The sequence below is a fragment of the Aquila chrysaetos genome, chromosome 17 (assembly GCF_900496995.4).
Source record: "Aquila chrysaetos chrysaetos chromosome 17, bAquChr1.4, whole genome shotgun sequence".
In the NCBI taxonomy this organism is placed as follows: domain Eukaryota; kingdom Metazoa; phylum Chordata; class Aves; order Accipitriformes; family Accipitridae; genus Aquila; species Aquila chrysaetos.
In genome coordinates, this window is record NC_044020.1 from 6,431,533 (window position 1) to 6,451,257 (window position 19,725).

Genomic DNA, 19,725 nt, shown 5'->3' on the forward strand with positions numbered 1-19,725 from the left:
ATGTGTATGGGCAGTGGTAATCTGTACCTGGAATGAAAAGAAACATTTTTCCTCACTAAAAATATTTTATTTTCCTTTTTTTTTTTTTCTTTTTTTGCTTTCTGTTTGCTTTATAAAAAAGTGGTCTGGCTAAGAAGATGCATTAGAATAGTGCATTGCTATAATTTTCTGATGATTACAGGTCAGAAATTGCTTATTCCTGTGCTATTCTAATTGTATTTTACACAGGCTGTCAGTACACCGATTGCAGCATCAAAGCAGTCATAATAGATGCTAAAACTCTGGTAGGAATATCTTTTGCTGAAAATGCATGCATTCCTTCCTGGGAAATAGTGTCATGTATTCTGTACATTTTAGCTGTGTTTGGCTATAGATCTCTCTGATGGGCCTTTAAACATCTATATGAACAGAACCACTTACGGTGATCACGGTATCATTAAGATCACATCTGTTCTTCTGGATTTCCAGGACTTTTCCCAATCCGTGAATAATTCCTTTATCTGTCGCAACATTTGTATAACTTATAGGAGCATCATTTATGAATAGCTGCAAAAGAAATGCCATCAGTTAGAAAGCAGCAGAGCTGTTTGGTAGCTATATGGTAACTAGAGCAGTAGCAAGTGAAAGGAGGAGCAACGTCCAAGCCTTGCTTAGGGAAAACCGAAGAATGTAGTTAACTTCAAGCACTTGCTCACATCCCAGTTGCTGCATTTAAGAGCTTCACTGGACTGGAGGGCATGAGATGTCATGCAGCTTGTTGAAGTTTCTTAGCAATAGGATTTGGCAGAGCAGCTTTTTCCACCGTGGGGTGTAAAGGTTTTGAAGAAGGAGCCTAAAGTAAGCCAAGAGCTGGGTTTGCTGTCTGGGGAGGGATGAGGGGCTTCAGGGAAGCCCTCCCAGCAGCTGCTCCTTCAAGGAGGGCTTTCATCATCTCACTGCTACCCCACACTCCCATCGTGCCCTCACCAGCAACAGCCCCACGAGCAGATGCTTTTCCAAGGCTCTGCTGCGGGCAGAGCAAACAACTGGGCTGAAACTGCTTTGGGGAGAAGTTTCTGCCTTCCTTTGCCTGTGCCCAGAGGGAGCTCTGGGCTGGAGGAGGAGGAGGAGGAGGAGGACCAAGGTCCTTTCCCAGCTGTGTCACCGAATTGGGTGTGTCATTTAAACTTGCTGTGCCTGACTTTCCCATGAGTGGTGTTGAAAGGCAATACATATTTGTTGCCAAATGCTTCGAGCTCTTAAGGTTGAAAGTGGAGTAAATCCACAGAAAATAGAATTAACGTTTTATAATTGAAGGCAGGTTTTTAATAGCTCTTGGAAGTCAGATTAATGACCGCTTTGCAATGCAGGCCTGTAGCTGCTGGAGATGCATGTCCACCACAATAGCTTGTAAAATGCAATGCTAAATGTGAACAGTATAACTGAAATTAAATTCAATCAAAGATCCCCTCAAGGGTGACTTTGAATTAAGCAGGTCTGAGAAAGGCCTTGCGTTTGAGTGACAGCTTTTGTGCTGTTGCATCCTAGAAGGGGTGCAACATGTGGGGTGCATCCTAATGTGGGGTGCACAGCTCCTTTTGACTGCATGTTAGTTTAATTTTGAAGCTGGATTCGTAAAAAGCAGGAAACCTGTTTCTCCAAGCAAGTGCAGACAACATTACCTGGCCGTTGTGGAGAAAGAACCCAACCTGGTAGGAGAACCCCAGCATGGTCTCCCTGTGCATGCCGTTGTGCAGGTTGTTCTTCAGCAGCTTCTCATCCAGCACAATGTGATAGCGGACTTGGCTTTCGTCCTGCAAACACAATTAAACTCAGAGTTACGTAACAAAGCATGAAAAGTTATTAGGGATAGCTTTTCCCACAGGGTATAAGCCAAATATATATTGCCTGAATTTAAGGAGAAGCTTCTCCAGCTAGCAGGTTATTTCCTATGGTGGAGAGTCTGCATTCCTGTCGTAATGAAACTTTTATTGACCATGGGAGATGGAAGGCTATTGAACTGGTGGGACCAAGGTTTGCTTGTGCCTGGTAGCGTCTCTTTCTGTGCATAGGGCTGGCCGACAGATTCAGGGAAAAGTTAGTCAGATGACTTTTTAGGACTCTGAACTTTAACGACTTTATTTGACATTAAAAGTTGCATATTCATGAGTGCTTTTCTAATCTTCCCCATACCTATTCCTTCTCCTTTTGGGAATCCCTGAATAACCTATAGATGAATGTTTACAGTAATTTATAAGTTTGCAGTGGTGTTTTTTTTTTTAATCTTTAAGGTCCTCTTCAGTCAAAGTGTTAGAGCTACACCTGTTAATTGGAAAGTTTCCTACGCCTCATTGCTAGAGTGTATTCATTTTTCATTGATGCAGTGAAATTATTCTCTGTGCATCAAAATTTTGTGAGGGCTTCCCAAGGCTTCTGCACCTTGTTCTGAAGCAGGGCACTCCCAGAGCTCTCCCTGACTTGGAGGGGAAAGCAGAAGTAGGATGTGTTTGTGAGAGAATTGTAGATGTGAGACAAGCTGGGGCATTTGGAGGGCTTAGGAGCTGCCTAGCCAACACATAGCGCTGCTGCAGCTCTATGTCTTTGCAGTAAAAGGTGCTTGTGGAAAATCCCGTTGCCTGCTATCCCCTTGTTCTGAACGTCCATACTGCTCCTTGCTCTTCCGCTCCTTCAAAAGTGTGTGAAAGCATGAAGTAACCCCAGGCTGCAAGATCTGTGATGTTGCCTGGCTTTGCCCACAGGGTGAAACAGTGGTCTTTACATCTCTTAGGGTGGGACCCATTCTATTTTGATTTCCATGGATTTGACAAAGAAATATTTGCAGGCAAGAAGGTGGGAATTAAGATAGAGCTAATCTCCAGCAGTGTCCAACCCTATTTAATCCTCCCAACTTGGATGCTTTGGAGGAAAAGTTAACTCTCATCCATCTTCATTTCTGTCTTTAATCACCAGCAGAGTGAGAACAAAACCTTGATTCATCAAGGCCAAGAAATGGGGTCTCTTTGCTGTGCCGAGCTCTTCCCTCTGCGGCAGAGTTCTCCCAAGGTGTTTGTTTCGTGAAGAGGATAAGGCTTAGGCAGGCTTAACCTTACGGCTGTTTTCTGATTTTCTTTGTCAGATTGCCACACCAGGCAAGGTTGGGAGGATGGAAGAGAGACAGAAGAAACATTGGTAAGTAGTGGAAATGAAAAGGATTTCTCTGTGTGCGTAACCTGAGTCCAATGGGATTGATGTCCTATGTGTCTCTCAAAGTTTGTTAGAAATGGTTCTTACAGTGATGTGGAAATGATGATATCGTGTCACAAAACAACTAAAATAGCGTTCAAAAGTCATTTGAGCAGATGTAACTTGATCATGCATGAATTCTTCTGGTGAGGCAGCAAGCGAGACTTTTGCCGTGGGTTTGCCGGTTGGTGGTAAATGTTTTGGGACGAATCACTTGAACCTTGTGCTCCTCAGCTTCCTGGTCATAAATGGAGACCATGAAAGCAGGGACAGAGTGCGGCAGAGTAAATATTTACGGAAGAGGCAGGGAAGTATTAATGTCATTGAGCAAGTGATGGGCGAAGCTTCCTCTGCAAGGTGTGGCTCTCGATATGTGCATTCGATAAAGCTGTTTCAAACTGGAGCAAATATGAAGAAAGGCGCTGGGATGACGCAGGAAACGGATAGCTTACCTTGGGAGGAGACTGACAGGATTGAGGCGGCTGTTTGGCCTTGTAAATACATCAGGGCGCAAATGCCAGAGAAAGTTGTTTCAGCTAAAGCATATTCTTGGCATAAGAATAAAGGACTATAAACTGGCCAGAGGTGTACTGTCAAAATAATATAAACTAGCTCTGGGCAGGAGGACTGAGGTCGGCCGGGGAGGGGGGATGGACACGTCTGCACTGGTGGGAGGAACTGGTGGCCAGGTCAGGCATGGTCCTGGTGTGGGGGTCCTGGGAGTGGGCAGCAGCAATGGGGTTATTTTTTTTTTTTTTAGGAAATTTTTCTGAGTCCCGGGACTAGCCAATGGTGCTTGTAAACTGGGATTAGAAATGGTCTGCAGAAAGTGGCTAGGCAATAGCGTTCCTGCAGAAGTGACAGGGCAAGCATCTGGATAGTTTTAAGAAAGAGTCAGAATATTTTGTGGCATTATTAATGGTGGGGTTGCCAGTGATGACAGGAGACTGGACTTGTTCACCTAGGAAACTCATTTCATTGTTATTCCTGGTCATTCTTGTACTGATCTTCTTTGCAAAAACAAGAGCCATAAAAAAAAGTCTACTGATGAAACGTCTTGGATATTATCAGCATGGTTTTAATCTAGAGAAGGAAAAAACCCATAACAAATAGCTAAGCTCTTCCAGCAAGCCAGGAAAATATAGGTGGATCCATCCCTCATCACCTTCTCTGGTGTTAAAAACAAACCCAAACTCACTGGATTTCTGGAAAACAAATGCCTCTTCCTATTTCTCTGGCCTCTCAATCCATCCACTTAAAACTGAGATGAGATACTGACTGAAGACAAGTCTTGTGAGTAATACGTACCAGAGTAGCAGGCTTTTTATCCCTTAGGTAATTTTCTATGGCATCATTATTTGGGGCAAAGACTGTGTATGTGTTTGCAGCTTCTATTTCATTTGCCAGGCTGTATTGCTGTTGTGAAAACACAAAAAAACAAATTAGAATGACCACCGATAGTCTGATACCAGTCCAAATGAAAACAAAGCAGAGAACTGCTTCTGTTCTTAAAATGATGTGAAAGCTTACAATAATGTAGCCCCTGAAAATGGAGTAATCGGGCATTTGCTCCAGGCGGGCCAGCAGCCTCGGCATGACGGTGCTGCGGAGGGGGGTCAGAACCTGCAAAGGGAGCAGATACCCCACGTCAGCGCATGTACATGTGCTGCGGTTGCACCTGCAAGGATCAGATGCAGGACAAAAAGCTGTCCTGCGCAAATACTTTTTTTTCCAAGAGCTGTTAATTATTTTCCAACGTTTGTGGCGCAGAGGAACAACTCCTCCCTATAGGGTCGTATACCTTGTCAATAACGTGTATGATCCCATTTGTGGATGCGATGTCACCAGCCACGATGTGAGCACCCTCGAGGGTGAGGTTCTGAAAGAGGGAGAGAGGGTTTGCTTTTGCGTCGCAGTGATGCTGTTTTCCCGGTGGTTCGTGCCGTGGATTTCCACACCTTCCCGAACGCTTGCCTGGGGCTCCCCCGCAGCTCCGCTCGCACCAGTCCGCACCGGAGGACGGGTTACCCTCAGGGAACCGTGCACGGGAGAGGCGACTTTGGGACTCTCCGCTGTTCCCTGTGTGCAGACCGGCAAAGCCGTGGGGTTGCTTGCGCTGGGGTGGTGACTCGGGGTACGTGTGCTTACCCCCGCCCCACGGCAGGATGAGCTCCCGTGCCAATTCACGCCCTCCTGTTTCTGTGCACCTTTGAAGGAGCCCATTTATGATTTTTCCCTCAGGGCACGGAGGTGGTGGGAACTTCTCCCTCCCTTAATGGGGATGAAGTGCTTAAGTGTGCCATATGTATTTCCAGAAAATCCTCCTCAGAACAGGGAGTACTAAATAAAAAGGCTGAGGGGGAAGGGCTGTTAGTTGTAGTTATTTACCATTAAAAATATCTTTGGGTTGTTTGGGACTATCAAGTTGCACATGTGGACGTCTGCAGTATCACTGCTTCCTCCTACCTTCCCAGTTTTCTAAAATAAATTACTGGGTTCTCCTGATGCTCTTTGTCTTAAATCAGTTCACACAGGCTGCTCCAGGCAGGGACTGTGCTTCCACTTGGCTACAAGACTGTCCAGCATTCGCAGCAGCTACTGGCACATCAGGAATAAATAATACTGTGGGCAAATTTCAGTTAGGTAAAGTGGTGGAGAAAAATCAAGTTAATGTTTCTCCCAGAGGGCCCAATATAATTGATCTGTTCCTTTAATTTTATGACATGGTCTTTTTTAAATACAGATACATGATGTCTGTGTGGTTTTGTAATACAAGAAAGTTGGTGGCAGTGATGGTCAGGGTTTGGTGTATGATACCACAGTAGTTTACAGGTCATCTCACCCCATTTTCTTTAGACAAGTGTAGGAAGTTGCTCTGTAGAGATGTTGGCAGCATGTCAGAGGTCGATAAATTCTGGAAATCAGCAAAGCTGTAAGCTCCTGTCAATACATGATACCTAAAGGAAAATAACTGGATTTGAAGGTTTTGCATTTTCTTTTTTTTTTTTTTTTTCCCCCAGATAAATATGCTTAGTGTGTTTAAAACTGGTTCAAAGCAGGAATTGTTTGTACAATACCTAGTTCAGCTATGTTCTAATCTTAGCTTGGCCTTTAAATGTTTCTGACATAATACAAATAATGCCTTTGTTTTCAGTGGAGTTGCTACAGAGATTTATACCACTGTAACTAGAAGGGGAATCCTATGTCCCTCCCTTAAAATTATAATAGCTGTCTTGCTCTAGTGGCTTCAAACCAAAGGCTTGTTTGGCATAAAAAGCAATTCATTAAAAAACCCCCCCAAACGCCAAACCATTAACATACTTCAGTAGAGTTGGGATGTTACTCTTTGACATCCAAAAGGCTTTCTCATCTTCATCCATGTTTTCAATTGCTTGGAGAGAAGGCACGAGGACAGTTAGGTTTGAGGTGGTGGACAACACTGAGTTTATCTCAGCCTCCTGCATGAAAGTAAAGAGGGAAAAATAATTCATCTTAAGGACGATCTATAAATAGCAGCCGGTGACTTTTTAGCAAGGTGGAATATGTGACGTGCTTTGTGACCAGCCTGGAGAGGAAAAACTATTATACTGAGCAATGACTTGAACAAAACTACTTAGAGCTGTACAAAAATGGTAAATGAGTGGCTATTTTGTACAGAATAGATTGTCAGCATTTAAAGGGCAGTAGCAATGTTTAGGTCAGAACTGTTTTTTATTATGAAATACCTAAGTTGCCTCCCACAAAAGTTAGTCTGTCTCACAGATTCTGTTTTATGTACTTGAATGTTAAAAAAAAAAAAATAAAAAAAATCATGGTGATAAATACTAGTGGTTACTGATAACTTCAAGTAACCTGCTCTTACAGAGCACTCCACGCTATTTAATAGATAGAAGGATTAGGAACTGTGAAATAAGAAACCTACATGACACAATGTTCCCATTTGGAATAACACTATTTAACATGGCTGGGATTTTTCAAGATGTCCAACGGATATCTGTGCCCACTACCACTGCAGTGGGGCTTGCTGCTGACAGCTCTAATTTTAGATGGGCATGTAGGCTCTGTAGTGTGCATGGGCTGATTCATCTTCCATATGTTTATCTGCCTTAAGGATGGAGAGAGCCTCCACTGGAGATGATTTTTCTAGTTGTGTGGATTTTTTTGTGGGGTAGAAAAAGGAGAGCTAAAGATTTGAATGTGATCTTGCTGAAGATGTGGTTCTCCAAACTTTTCACAGGCTCCACAACTTGCCATTTTTGATACTGCAAAACTTGAGGGAGCAATATAAGCTTGGGTTCTACTTTTTGCGTCTGGTATGCTGCCTGGAAGCTGGCTTGTTTTGGATAGTCCTTCAATACCCATACTGGGTTTTAAGTCAAGAAGGGATTCGGCTCCCTTAAATAGCTGGGAATTTTGTCTCTGTTAAGATCATCTATCTTTTTAGCCATCATCACTGTCGCCTTCCAAATATTTAAACATAGAAATAGCAACAGACTTTCCTCTCTCATCCTTCCTGACTAGCAAGAAAAAAATTTGGTTATAAAAAGCGGTAAACATCACATTCCTGCTCAGGTATGAAGTTAAAAACCACACCTATTTAACTCATGTTTGTAGCTACCATTATTTAATTTAAGCGGAACCATTTCTCTGAAGTGTAGCAGAAAATTCCACATCCCTGTTTCAATAGATTATACAGAACCTGTATTTTTCCCCCCTGTTTCATTATCTAAAGAGCACATTAGCAGGTGAACAGCCTCTCCTATTGTGCTGATTTCTTTAACTTCATTAGTTTCTCCGTACAGTGTCCAGTGCTGCAATCTGAGCCCTGATTTAAATTAGCCACACTGGCCCCTCTGCTAAGCAGCTCCCTGAGGTCCCTGTCGCAATTGCGTGCTTTAATGATCCCCAAGCCGTCTAACTTTGAAAAGCATGAAAGCAGCTAATACGCTGTGACTTCTGCTTCTGATGCTATTCATTAACATACCACTGTTCCTTTCTGTTTGTCATGTATTTGTGCTACACTTCTTATATTTAGGTTTTAAGCTTTTTGGAAGAAAGTGGTTTTGGTCTTTATTCATACAGTGCCAACCACAGTGGGGTAGGACCTCTAATTAGTAATAGATGATAGCATGTGAAAATAAAAAGCAGATTGTGACAATCAATCTACCTAGAACTTTGGGTTTTTTTTTAATCTAACTTGGTGTTTCTTCCCTAATCTGGAGCCAAACAAGCTAATCTCTTCCTTCATTTCCTGCACCTCAGTCGAGCCCGCACAGACCGAGTTTTTTCCTCCTTGCTCGCTGCGTGGCAGCGGCACACTGACCAGCCATACGGTTGCATTTTCCTGCCCCAGGGCACAGTGAAAATGAGAAAATGGGCATTGCCTTCCCTCTCCACTTGCTTGTAGTTTTATTGCACAAGAGAAGGGGGCATATTCCAGCTCTGCTTGTACCCTGCTGCTGGTCATCTGGACTACAGTATATTTATGTTCAGAGCTAGTCGTGGCTTATGTAGCCCCCTGCCTCTGAAAGTGGGCTTGTAACTAGCTCTTCTGCTTGCGGAGCTTCCTTACTTGCCTGAATTTGGGATCAGAATGTGGTTTTCAGGCAGAAATAGGGAACCAGATGATCAGCCCAGCCGTGACAGGTGGGAGAGGCACTCCGATGCCTCTCCAGAGCTTGGGCCTCTGCTCTGGGATGGGAATATTGCTGTGAGGTTCCCATTTTGTAAAGGCTACAAGGCTCATGTATTTCTGCAGACTTGAACATACTAAAAAAATCAACCATGAAGTGTACTTACATTAATCCATTGGTTAAATGCAGCTGCTTCTGATAGAGTAGATAACTCCTGATTAGAAAGAGAAAGAGCAATGAGTATGTAAGCTATAATTAGCTGTACCAAAGTACTCTTGCTGTAGCTTGTGGTGTAACCCACTGTGTCTGGCCTGGCTGATGTGACATGGGGGAGGAGGTTTTCAGTATGTGTGAAAAGGGAGGACATTCATGTTTTTCTAGTACTGATGCTCTCTGTAATGGGAATGGTGAGTTGCCACCTCTTGAAAATCAGGCCATCTATTGCTTAAGCGTATTAAGTGTACCTGACCTTGGTATGTAACATGTACTGACCCCAGGCTAAGTGTAAATTTTCTGGGAATCTAAACCTAAATCTTTTCTTAACTCCATGCAAAATCAATTGAAAGAAGGTATGTTGTTTTGGTTGGTATTTGTACAGCGTCTTACACATCATGGTGCAAGTGGAGAGCCTTTATTCTGCCACAGTACTTAGAACGGAGATAGATGAGGATATGAGCAGGGATGGCAGATAGCGCTAAGAGCCATGTAAAATTATTGCCAATGGCTGGGACAGCTGACACTTCCATTTTTCCTATGCTGTTAAATGCATATTTATTTCACCAATTTAGTTGTTTTGGTTTTATTTGCCTGCTGGTCAACATGGTTTGTTTTAACATGATACATTGACAGTTTCCACTGAGATAGACCTCAAGGCAGAACTTCAGAAGAGTTGGGTGCTTGCTCTTCCCAGCTGGGAGGTGAGTGCTTAGCGCTTCTGCAGGTTAGGCCTCTGGGGCTGGCATTTTTCAATTTGTCTTAAGAAAGAAATATACTCAGATCCCTTAGGCCCCTTTCCAAGCTATGTTTTTAAACACAACAGTTCACTTCTGTATCAGGCAAGTGTCTCCAGTTGGAACGCTGTTTGCAGATGGCGCTGGTGGGCATCATATTTTTCTGACTGTTTATAATGGCTTTGCTATCTCTCTGGTTAAGATCCGGTGTTAGAACTGTGCAGTAGGTCCTATGCTCAGAGGAGATGACCATCTTACTTACATCTGCAGCATTTCCATAGCATATTCTACCGTCTCCTTCATAGCCCTTTGGGCACACACACTCCCAGCCACGAGAAGACTCAAACTGACAAGTTGCCTTTGAACCAGAAAGAGAGAAAATTTGTCAAATACTCAAGAGCAAGCATGGCCTGTAAAGCCTCTTACTAAAACCCATTCACATACAAACATAAACTTAACAAAGGATCTTCTTACCATCTTCCATGGACGTTCTCACTCTCCTGTAGGACAAACTCCACTAGCTGAGGGCACTAACACCCTCACCTGCCCACCATGCACTAAGTCTATAGGAATCTAAACCCTTGCTCCACCCTTTGGTACTTCTTCCCTACATAAACTGGGCCCTGTTCCTTCACCCGACTATGGCAGATCCATCCCCTGCTCCCCGATGCTCTTTGCTTTAGCTCTGTCCTTGTGTCCTGCCTGAGGCTGGCGCGGCTCTTGCAGACGCTACGGAGCACAGCAGAGCCTGCAGGTCTGCTGAACACATGCAGCTACCGATAAAGCTGATAGATACCTGCGTGGAGATGTGTGACTTGGGTAAACATCCCAATACGCTAGTGCGTCCAAATTGTAATTGCTGGTAGAGAAGCAGCATGTATTTATTCAGGCTCGAGATAGTCCTTCTGTGCAGGCAGAATTGGGAGCAGCCCTTTGCAGTCTGTCCTTAGCGCACGTACCATACTGACACGCTTCACATAGCATTTTTGGTGCTTGTAGCACTGCTTGGAAAGCTTTGTTCCAACTCAAACAGAAATTGCAGGCTTGAAATGGCAAGGAAATTCTATGGCGTGCGCAGGAGGCGAGTTGTGATATGTATCTGAACACTTTGTTCAGGGAATGATTAATTACTCACCAGATGATGGCATTTTCCATTTTGTTCCAGGCATGAGTTTATGGGTGTGCATTCAATTCCATTCCCCCGAAATCCATCCTTACACTTGCAGTCATTCTGTCGTTTCAATAAAACATGACAATTCATTAAAATGATTAAAATAGCGTGCGTATTCTAGACGTGGTGAATTAGTCTGTGTTTCTGCATAGCTCCATTTACTTCAGTGGAATGACACTGATTAATATCTCCAGAAGACCTTTATACCTAACATCTACTAATGTACTTACTAAGAAGTATTTGCTGCCAGAACACCACCACGTAGGAGGGAGGGAGCACTGGGATGGGAACTGAAGGAGACCGCTTTGGGTAGAGAGCACTGTGTGGAAATAACCTTGTGGCTGGGAGGGAGAGGAGAATTTGGGGAAGAAAACAGGGTGGGAAGCACCAGCAGAGCAAAATGGGTGAGGACTAGTGCCAAAGGCGGCCATGAATGTGAGAGGACGTACCTGACCTGGCCCAACGTATATGCAGGTGGCATTTTCGTGGCACCGTGCCGCGGTGGGCAGCAGGCAGTTGTTGATGGCTGAGCAGTCCCTTCCATCGCCTGTCCATCCTGCCTGGCAAACGCACGCGTGTTCTCCTGGGCCCATCTGAATGCACTCGGCCTGGAGGGGATGCAGAGGCATCTGTTCAGGACAGTTAGGTGGCATCTGGCTTTAGGTGTAAGGCTTGTCTAAGCAAAAGAGATGCTGCTATCTGGGGAAAGAGCTTGAAACCGCAGTGAAAATTGTGACTCTTCGTCCTGCAAAAGTTTCTGGCCAAACCTTCCTTACTGCTTACTCTTCTATGATGTCAGGCTCTGCGGGAAAAGCACGTACTTACATTGATATTGCAGCCACCTGGGTTTAAAGCAGCACAAGGATCAACTTTGCTGCAGCTCATGCCATCTCCCTCGTAGCCAGGTTTGCAAACACAGCTGTAGAGACAAGAGGAGGAGGGAGGCGTTAGAAGTGATAGGTCAGGTGTAAAGTGAAGCGATTTGTTTTCCACTGTAACATGCTCTTTATAAGCAGCTTAAAACTGGTAACCTTGGATTCATGGTGCAAGTAACCTAAGTGCATACGTTATGTTTTTTTTCCCAAAATATTGGCTGGATTAATTAAATCAAATCAGGATCCATTCTCTGGGTGTGAGATGGGGAGTGAAATTAATTCTGTGCTGATGTGATCTTTACAAAGGTGAGCTAATAGCTCTAAATTAATTATGAGCTGGGGTCGCTTATTCTTTCAGTGACACAGAAGATAGCTCTCTCCCTGAAATGCATGCAAAACAATGAGCCCCCCTGTTTCCCTGGTTTGTCCCCCACCAAGATTAACCTATATTGGAGGGAATTTCTTAAGGACTCGTGTTATGCAGCATCCCCCATTCTTCTTTCTGTGGTGACTCATTATGAATACACTGCGGCAAGAGGCAAACTTGCTGCCTGTGAAGGTGAGTGTGAGGCAAGTGCAAGGCAGCTGTAGCAGTAACAGAGTTTTGTGACCACTCATGTCGGGACTCGAGAGCCTATGCTGAACTCTGCGATGTTATGGCATGCAAACCTTGCCTGACCTGACCGGAGTGAGCTATTTATCCTCAAACTGCTTGAGAATTTCATTGTTTTTCAGCAAGGCTCAAACTCCTAATTCACTAAGGGGATGGTTAGAAATAAGAGGTTCCTAAGAGCCTTTGTAGTTGTCGGTAGCAAGGCTGCCTTCCTACCAAGGGTCGGATCAGTATGCATCTATCTTATCAGTGTTAAATATAAGGTACAGAATAGGGTATTGAGAACTCTTAATTACTATCTTGCAACTCAAGGTTGATGTGGTACATGCTCATGCTTATTTGCTGCATAGCAGTATTTTAGTGGCTGATGGTTGTGTACTGCTACAAGGCGCTGTTTTGATCAAGCAAACGGGAAAGAGCTGCGGTATAGTTAATATTAATTAATGCAAGTTACTGACTTACCTCACCGCACCATCGCTAAGCTGACAGTCTGCATGTGCATGGCAGAACAGTAGGGAGGGCTTGCAGGGAACAATCTGCTTATCGCAGAGTTTCCCCGCGTATCCACTTCTGCATGATCCGGGAAGACAGATCCCATTGCTGTCTATTCGGTTGTCACACTTCCCATAAATGCAGAGGCATTCTACCAGAGATGATAAATTACAATGTGCAATTCCACAGTGGTAAAAGGCATCTATCCTTACATAGCATTTCTTATGAATCAGGTCCCCCCTTTTTTTCCTAGAATCTAAACTTTTTTATTTTTAAAGTCTCACTTTGTTGGGGGACTTACTATTTATTTATCATATGCATGTCTTTTCAGGTGTGTTTTATGGGTAACTATTTAAAATCCATTGTGTCTTTATGGTGCACTTATCTATCAATGAATTTCAAAGTACTTCGGAGAAGTAGGAGCAAAATACTATGTCCTAGGCTATTAAGGCTAAAGTTATTTTATTGCACAACTTTGGCATACCTTCAGTGATATGGAAAGCCTTTTAATACTGAGTCCACAACCCTATAAATTGCACTGTGCTAGGCTAGTACAGAGAGCAGCAGCAGAGACCTACCAGCACTTTGCTGGGGCTGGGCTCATTAGTGCTGCTGGGAGGCACAGCAATGTGCTCAAAGGACGTAGTAGGTGAACCTTCTAGAATCCCAAGAAGTGCCAGGGGTGACTAGTTAAGCTAACATGTACTGCTTTGGTGGGACTGGAGCTTAGGCAATACCACCTTTTCTTATGGAATTTGTCTCTCAGTTTTTGTCCATGTACTTCTGAACCTTGAAGTGAGCTGTGCTTCACGAATGATGGGCTGTTTCATAGCAAAAAAGACTAAAAATGATTTTGTAGATGGGGGAATATAATTTGATGTTGTATATTCTGTAGACTCTCAAATGTAGGATGGTTTGACATAGCAGGATTCTATCTGTCAGTATATAGAAGATGACTGCTAGAACTATAAGCTATTCAATAGATCAGAAATTATTTGGTAAGGATGGTTATTAAGTGGTCCTAAACACAATCTGTTTATAGATCTAGTTGTTCTTAGCTTACATATGTTTGTCATTGCAGGCGGAATCTGTTGTGGGCAATACCAGATGGGAATGGAATAGCAAAGATTTTCTTTTCAATTACTTATGTGAGGAGACAGAAATGAAAAGAACGATGAATTAGTATAAAGCAAGCTATGGCCCCTGCAGAAAGCCCAATTAAGTCAGTGGGAAGATTTTCACTGACTCTGGGCTTATGATGTATCCCTTTGAAATAAGAAATGAAGTACCCCAGAGACATCTTGCTTATCGTCATAGAGACTGTGTAGCGAGCAGTTAATTCCTACCATAATGTTACCAGGGTCCAAAAGAAATAGCCCATGCTCTTACGCTGAGGAAGTACGGCTGTACTCACCTTTGTCACACTGAGGTCCGTATTTGCCAGGGTCTGAGCAGAACTGACAGCGTGAGCCTTGAAACGCCTCAGCACAAACACAGGTCCCATTTCCATCCAGGCCATCCATGCACTGGGATATGGAAGAGAGGTGATTTCTATTTATGAATTGAAATAAACGTTTATCCTTCCCCCAGAGAAGAGACTGTATGCCTGTCCATATTGTGACTGTGACAGACTACCAGGAAGAACCTCAGCTTTGATGAAAAAGGTGCTTCAAAGCAAAAGCTTTCCTTGTGCATGTACTTTGCTGCTGTGTATTCTACCTTCCTTTGCGATTTTAAAGTGAGAATAGTGAGCTGGGTCATTATGCTGTGCTGTGCAAAGTAAAAGTATCAGAGTGGGTCACCCAGCCGCAGCCTTGCCTGTGTGTTGGAACCACAGAAACCTGCAATTTGGACATCTGAGAGGAGACCGATTCATTTTTTTCCCCTCCTCCGTACAACTGAACCTGAAATTCACGGCCATCACTGGACATAAATGGCGGGTGCAGCTCTTGTGGAGCTTAACCCTCCTGTTGTGCAGAAGTGTTTGAGGGGCTTTTGGGACACAGCCTGTCCCTCCCGCCGTGGGGGTGCGGGGTGTTGCTGGATGCTCGGCTTACCTGTCCGTTTCCTGAGCAGGGTTTGGAGAAACCTCCCGGACACGGACTGCAGTCGGGGCCAAAGAAGCCTTTGCAACACTTTGGTTCCTGTGAAATAAAGCAAATATCCTCTTTTCCAGTGCTTTAGCGTGGAGGCAGTGCACAAAAGACAACTCTCCACCGTGTTTTGGCCCTCTGGCAGAGGTCTGTAGAGGTAGCTGGCTCTTAAAAGGCTTGTGTTGAACCAGAACCACCTCTGCAATGGCCACCTTAAAACCGGGAGGGGAGTTGGCAGCCCGAGAGGGGATGCACAGGCCGCCAGATCCTTCCCTTGCTCTTATCGGACTCATCAGAGCTAGAAATCCCTGCCCTGTCACCAGTTACGAACGTGCCTCTGTGCGTGTCTGCTCGTATTGTGCGCGCTCTCGTATTCGCCAGTGGGAGTGCAGTGCAATGCAGAGGCGGGCAGTCTCCTTTGCATCTGAGATCAGGAACTCGAAGACGTGTTTTACCCCAGGGAGATGCTGTGAAAGCTAGACGCGCCTCCTTGATCTTCCTCCTTCCCCTCTGCACCAGTGTGGGATTTAGCCACTACGCAGCCCTAAATGTTTTTCTCAGCTGCATCTTTTGTTTTATTCATGAACTGGCTGCTCGATCCATTTATTTATCAAGAGCACAGAAAGTGCATTAGAAAAAAACTCCTCATTTACCTGTGTGATTCAGGGAAATAGGAATTAGAAAAAGGCTCCCAAAGCTTACGGATTTGTAGACTTCTCTTTAAGTTACTTAATGACGTGTGGCAAATAAGTTACTCAATAATGTATGGCAGCTAAAAAACCTCACTGGAGGTGCTGGTGTGAGCGTGCATCATGGAGAGGAGTTATTTCAGGTAGTAGAAAGACACTGGCAAAAATGTAGCTGGTATTTTGTGCCAAGGTTTACAGTAGCTTCTCTCAACCCCCTGTAGAAAGGTATGGAAACTACATGGACATCTCCAAATGTGTCTCAGCTTCAAAAGGAAAGTTCACAGTGCAAAAGACAACACTTTGGCAAACCTTTATGTACGTTTCACCTTAAGGAACTGTAATTCTGTACCTTTACTGTTATATTGCAGGATCTAGCACAGCCAGTTTTTTGAAAGGTTGGGCCTTCAACAATGCACCTCCGTTTTGAGAAAGGCTGGAACATGCACAAAATGGAAGCATTAGTATTTCTAGGCAACATACGCTTCTGTGATACAGTCTTAATATTGCAATATAATTTAACTGGAGAACAGAAAGCACCTTACTATAGTGTTGTATTTAAAAAAAATTATTAAATTATGTACATTTTCATAACATGAACTTTCTTTTCATCGTTACTGAATAATGGCATATAGGTTATTACTGAATATGGCATATAGGACTGACTACCAGTGAATTTTTATAACATGGGGAATAAAATTCCTGTGGTGGCTAGACACGAGTTTTGCATGTGGAGAAACATGCAGCCAGATTTACATCTCTTAGATACCAAGCAGGTGGTAGATTCCCAATCCTTTCTGAAGCTGCTTCTGCAGACAGTTACTTCTGGGATGAAGCTTAATCAAAAGGAAATTTTTAACAGGGGTGAGGTCTATTTTGCATGTATCCCTCTTCTATTTTTTGTTTACTAACTCTCAAAGCATAATCACAGTAGTTCTCATTCTTCACCTCTCTCTTCTGCCAAAGCCTATCTGAAATAGATGTTACTTTACCTGGGAAAAGAGTCAGAGCTTCTATGAAGTCTATGAGGGACCTTGCAACAGCAAACAAAATAATGCTGACATTACCTGATGCCTCAGTCATTTCCAAAAAGTGACTAAAGTACTGCCTATATTTGTATTTGTACGCAGTCTCCTGCATTCATATCTGGTTCTTTTGCTCACTATATTGGGAGAGCAGTAATAAACATATGGGGACCATATGGCGACCCCTTCCCTCTACGCATTTTGTACAACTGCAGAATCTGTCAGGAAATGTCACTTACGATGGGCTTTGAATCTGGCGGACAGGGAGCCAATGCATGTGATAAACAACTCGTACAGACACCCTAGATGGAAACAATAAGGATAGTAATTTGAAAAGGCATTATACCAACTACTGAAATACATACTTATGGATGATATGCCCTGTAAATTTTAAGTACGTCTGTTCTATGACTGTTACAGCATCGATCTGGAACCAAACAGCTGCATTAGGGCTATATCTGCTGGCTCTGATTTTTGCTGAGTGGCTGTTCATTTCCACCTTCCTCTTTTTATCTTCATTTGTCCTTCCCCCACTCCTTTCTTTTAAAGAACTGGAAGCTTCCTAAACAAAAGATAAGCATGGGCACGAATGCACTAGCATCCTTTGCTCAGTCCAGTATAATATATTAACTAAAGTCCGAGCGTCTTGTGCAGTCTGCACACTTATCTTCTATAAGAATTTTTTATTTCTTCCTAGGAAGAACACAAATTAGCTGAGTCTCCTATATAGACAGCGTGAACAGAAATCTGTCTTGTGTATAGGCGGAGAAGAGAAAAATATTCTTTGCTTCCATGTCGTAGGTCCTGTACTCCACTATGATCCAGCAGTATATAGCTATTTTTATGTCTTCACCTTTTGGTTGCCTTTCCCTACTAGCTACTTTATCACCATGTGGTGGTGACAGAGACTGGCAATTACAGCACTGAGGAGATATAAACTCCAGTGGCAGTTTTAAAGGTGAGTCCTCTGACAGGCTCAACATGCAATAACTTTGGAGAGGTTGAGGCTTTCAGTGTCTGCATATGGAATCTGTCACAGAATCATAGAATAATTTGGGTTGGAAGGGACCTTTAAGGGTCATCTAGTCCAACCCCCTGTCACGGGCAGGGACATCTTCAACTAGATCAGGGTGCTCAGAGCCCCGTCCAACCTGACCTTGAATGTTTCCAGGGATGGGGCATCTACCACCTCTCTGGGCAACCTGTGCCAGTGTCTCACCAGCCTCGTTGTAAAATATCTAGTCTAAATCTACCCTCTTTTAGTTTAAAACCTAAAAGGGCAACAGGCCCTACTAAAAAGTCTGTCCCCATCTTTCTTTTGAGCCCCCTTTAGGCACTGGAAGGCAGCAGTAAGGTCTCCCTGGAGCCTTCTCTTCTCCAGGCTGAACAACCCCAACTCTCTCAGCCTGTCCTCATAGGAGAGGTGTTCCATCTGTTAAAGCTGTGTTGCTCGTGACTGTTAATGTCTTGTGTTTCAACCAAGTTCGAATAACTCCTAGAGCTGGCATCTGATGTTTTACTTCACTGTGTTTCATAATCAGCAGACAGGTGACCATGAACCTGAATTATGGCATTTTTCCCACTGGAGCTGTGGGGAAAGAATCGGGTACTGGTTTGGATTTAGTAGTCCCTTGTATTGTACAGCAATTAAAGGAATGAAGGACCAGACTTTCAAAACCATTTGGGCATCACATAGTTGAGGTACAAATGCCACTACTATGTTTTAAAGGTCTGTGGGTCAGACATGTTTTGACAAATACATTTGGGCATTATAAAAGCTCTTTGATAAGCTGTGTAGTCGTGGCTGAAGTTGACTTAGGCTCTTAGCTTTGTTTGCGTTTCTGAAAAACCCTGCAAGTGCCTCTTTGCTCCTTTAGAACTTAAAAATCTGGCTGATTGCTGTGGAATGTGTTTCCCGCTGTTGACATTGCTCTCCCTGTTGCTCAGTGTCACCTATTTGCTCCCTTTCCCCACCTGGGATGGTCTCAGCCGTTGACGTGTACCTGCTCCCTCCTTTTCCTGAGGGCAGGAATCCTGTCTCTTCCCTCTGCCACGCTGCAGTGGGGGGACAGGGAAATGTGTCTGCGCTTCCACGCAAGGTCCGATCTGCCCATTTTCAGCAGCAGATTAAGACAGTATCTTTGCACCGAAGTGTCTGAAGCACAGACGTATATTCCCTTTCACCAAGTCTGCTGTGGGAGTGATGACCTCTGGGAGGAGGTGGAGCAAGATATTGAGTCCTGCAGCTACTACCAGCATTCAGGTACAGTTACGTGGCTATGTACGTGTTAGCATAATGGTTTAATCTTTAGGGATTGACAGTACTTGTAGGTGTGTACAACTGCCGGTTCCTACAAGGTTTGTCACTTTTCACTGGTACCGCAAGTAGTATTTACAAGGTGACATTCCTCTTGTTTTCCAAGAGTCGTGAAGATGCATGATGGCAGGTAAGAACAGCGAAGCCACTGCTCCCTCTGGTATTCTCCTTGGTAGCAGTGCTCTGCTTAAAGCCTTGGTTATTAAACTATATTTCAAACTATGCATGAAGCTTTCAAAGCTGACAAAAGTTCCTGACTTCAGTTTGGGGAATAATTTTTGTGATGGATGCTATTTGTTTTGACTTTAAATAATTTTTCATCCTGTTGCTTTAGGATTGATTGGAGTCAGACATAGTTTGTAGGTAGGTTCCTGGTAGGGAATTCAAATCACTGGAGTGTAATTTGAATTTGTAAAGTGTTGATCGCTTCTTGTATTGGAGATTGCGGCTCGGTGCTCTGCCTGGTTTATGATTGTATTGCACATAGGGCACTTTGTAGTTACTGCCAGAAGCAATAGTTCTTCAGTGCCAGCTCTTGTGTTTTCTTCATTAAATTTTGATGCTGTCCAGCTCTGCTGGGAGCCTCTTTCAAGGCTGTAGTTCTGGACTGTTGTAAATTAAGATAGTAAATGTTTTGCATTACTCTAC

At 43.7% G+C, this 19,725-nt stretch overlaps 1 protein-coding gene across 1 annotated transcript in view; it reads right to left on the reverse strand.

Annotated features, from left to right (window-relative positions):
- Window positions 1-19,725, reverse strand: part of STAB2 (stabilin 2) — an 88,086-nt gene that overhangs the window by 37,251 nt on the left and 31,110 nt on the right. The window contains exons 19-35 of the mRNA XM_030040990.2: window positions 17,000-17,062; window positions 16,088-16,171; window positions 15,014-15,100; window positions 14,371-14,482; window positions 12,927-13,107; window positions 11,802-11,895; window positions 11,426-11,584; window positions 10,941-11,036; window positions 10,068-10,163; window positions 9,022-9,069; window positions 6,544-6,680; window positions 6,065-6,179; window positions 5,024-5,101; window positions 4,753-4,845; window positions 4,531-4,638; window positions 1,662-1,793; window positions 421-546 (exon numbers count right to left, since the gene is read on the reverse strand). Of these exons, the coding sequence (XP_029896850.1) occupies window positions 421-546; window positions 1,662-1,793; window positions 4,531-4,638; window positions 4,753-4,845; window positions 5,024-5,101; window positions 6,065-6,179; window positions 6,544-6,680; window positions 9,022-9,069; window positions 10,068-10,163; window positions 10,941-11,036; window positions 11,426-11,584; window positions 11,802-11,895; window positions 12,927-13,107; window positions 14,371-14,482; window positions 15,014-15,100; window positions 16,088-16,171; window positions 17,000-17,062 (1,809 nt within the window). The remainder of the gene's footprint in view (window positions 1-420; window positions 547-1,661; window positions 1,794-4,530; window positions 4,639-4,752; window positions 4,846-5,023; window positions 5,102-6,064; window positions 6,180-6,543; window positions 6,681-9,021; window positions 9,070-10,067; window positions 10,164-10,940; window positions 11,037-11,425; window positions 11,585-11,801; window positions 11,896-12,926; window positions 13,108-14,370; window positions 14,483-15,013; window positions 15,101-16,087; window positions 16,172-16,999; window positions 17,063-19,725) is intronic.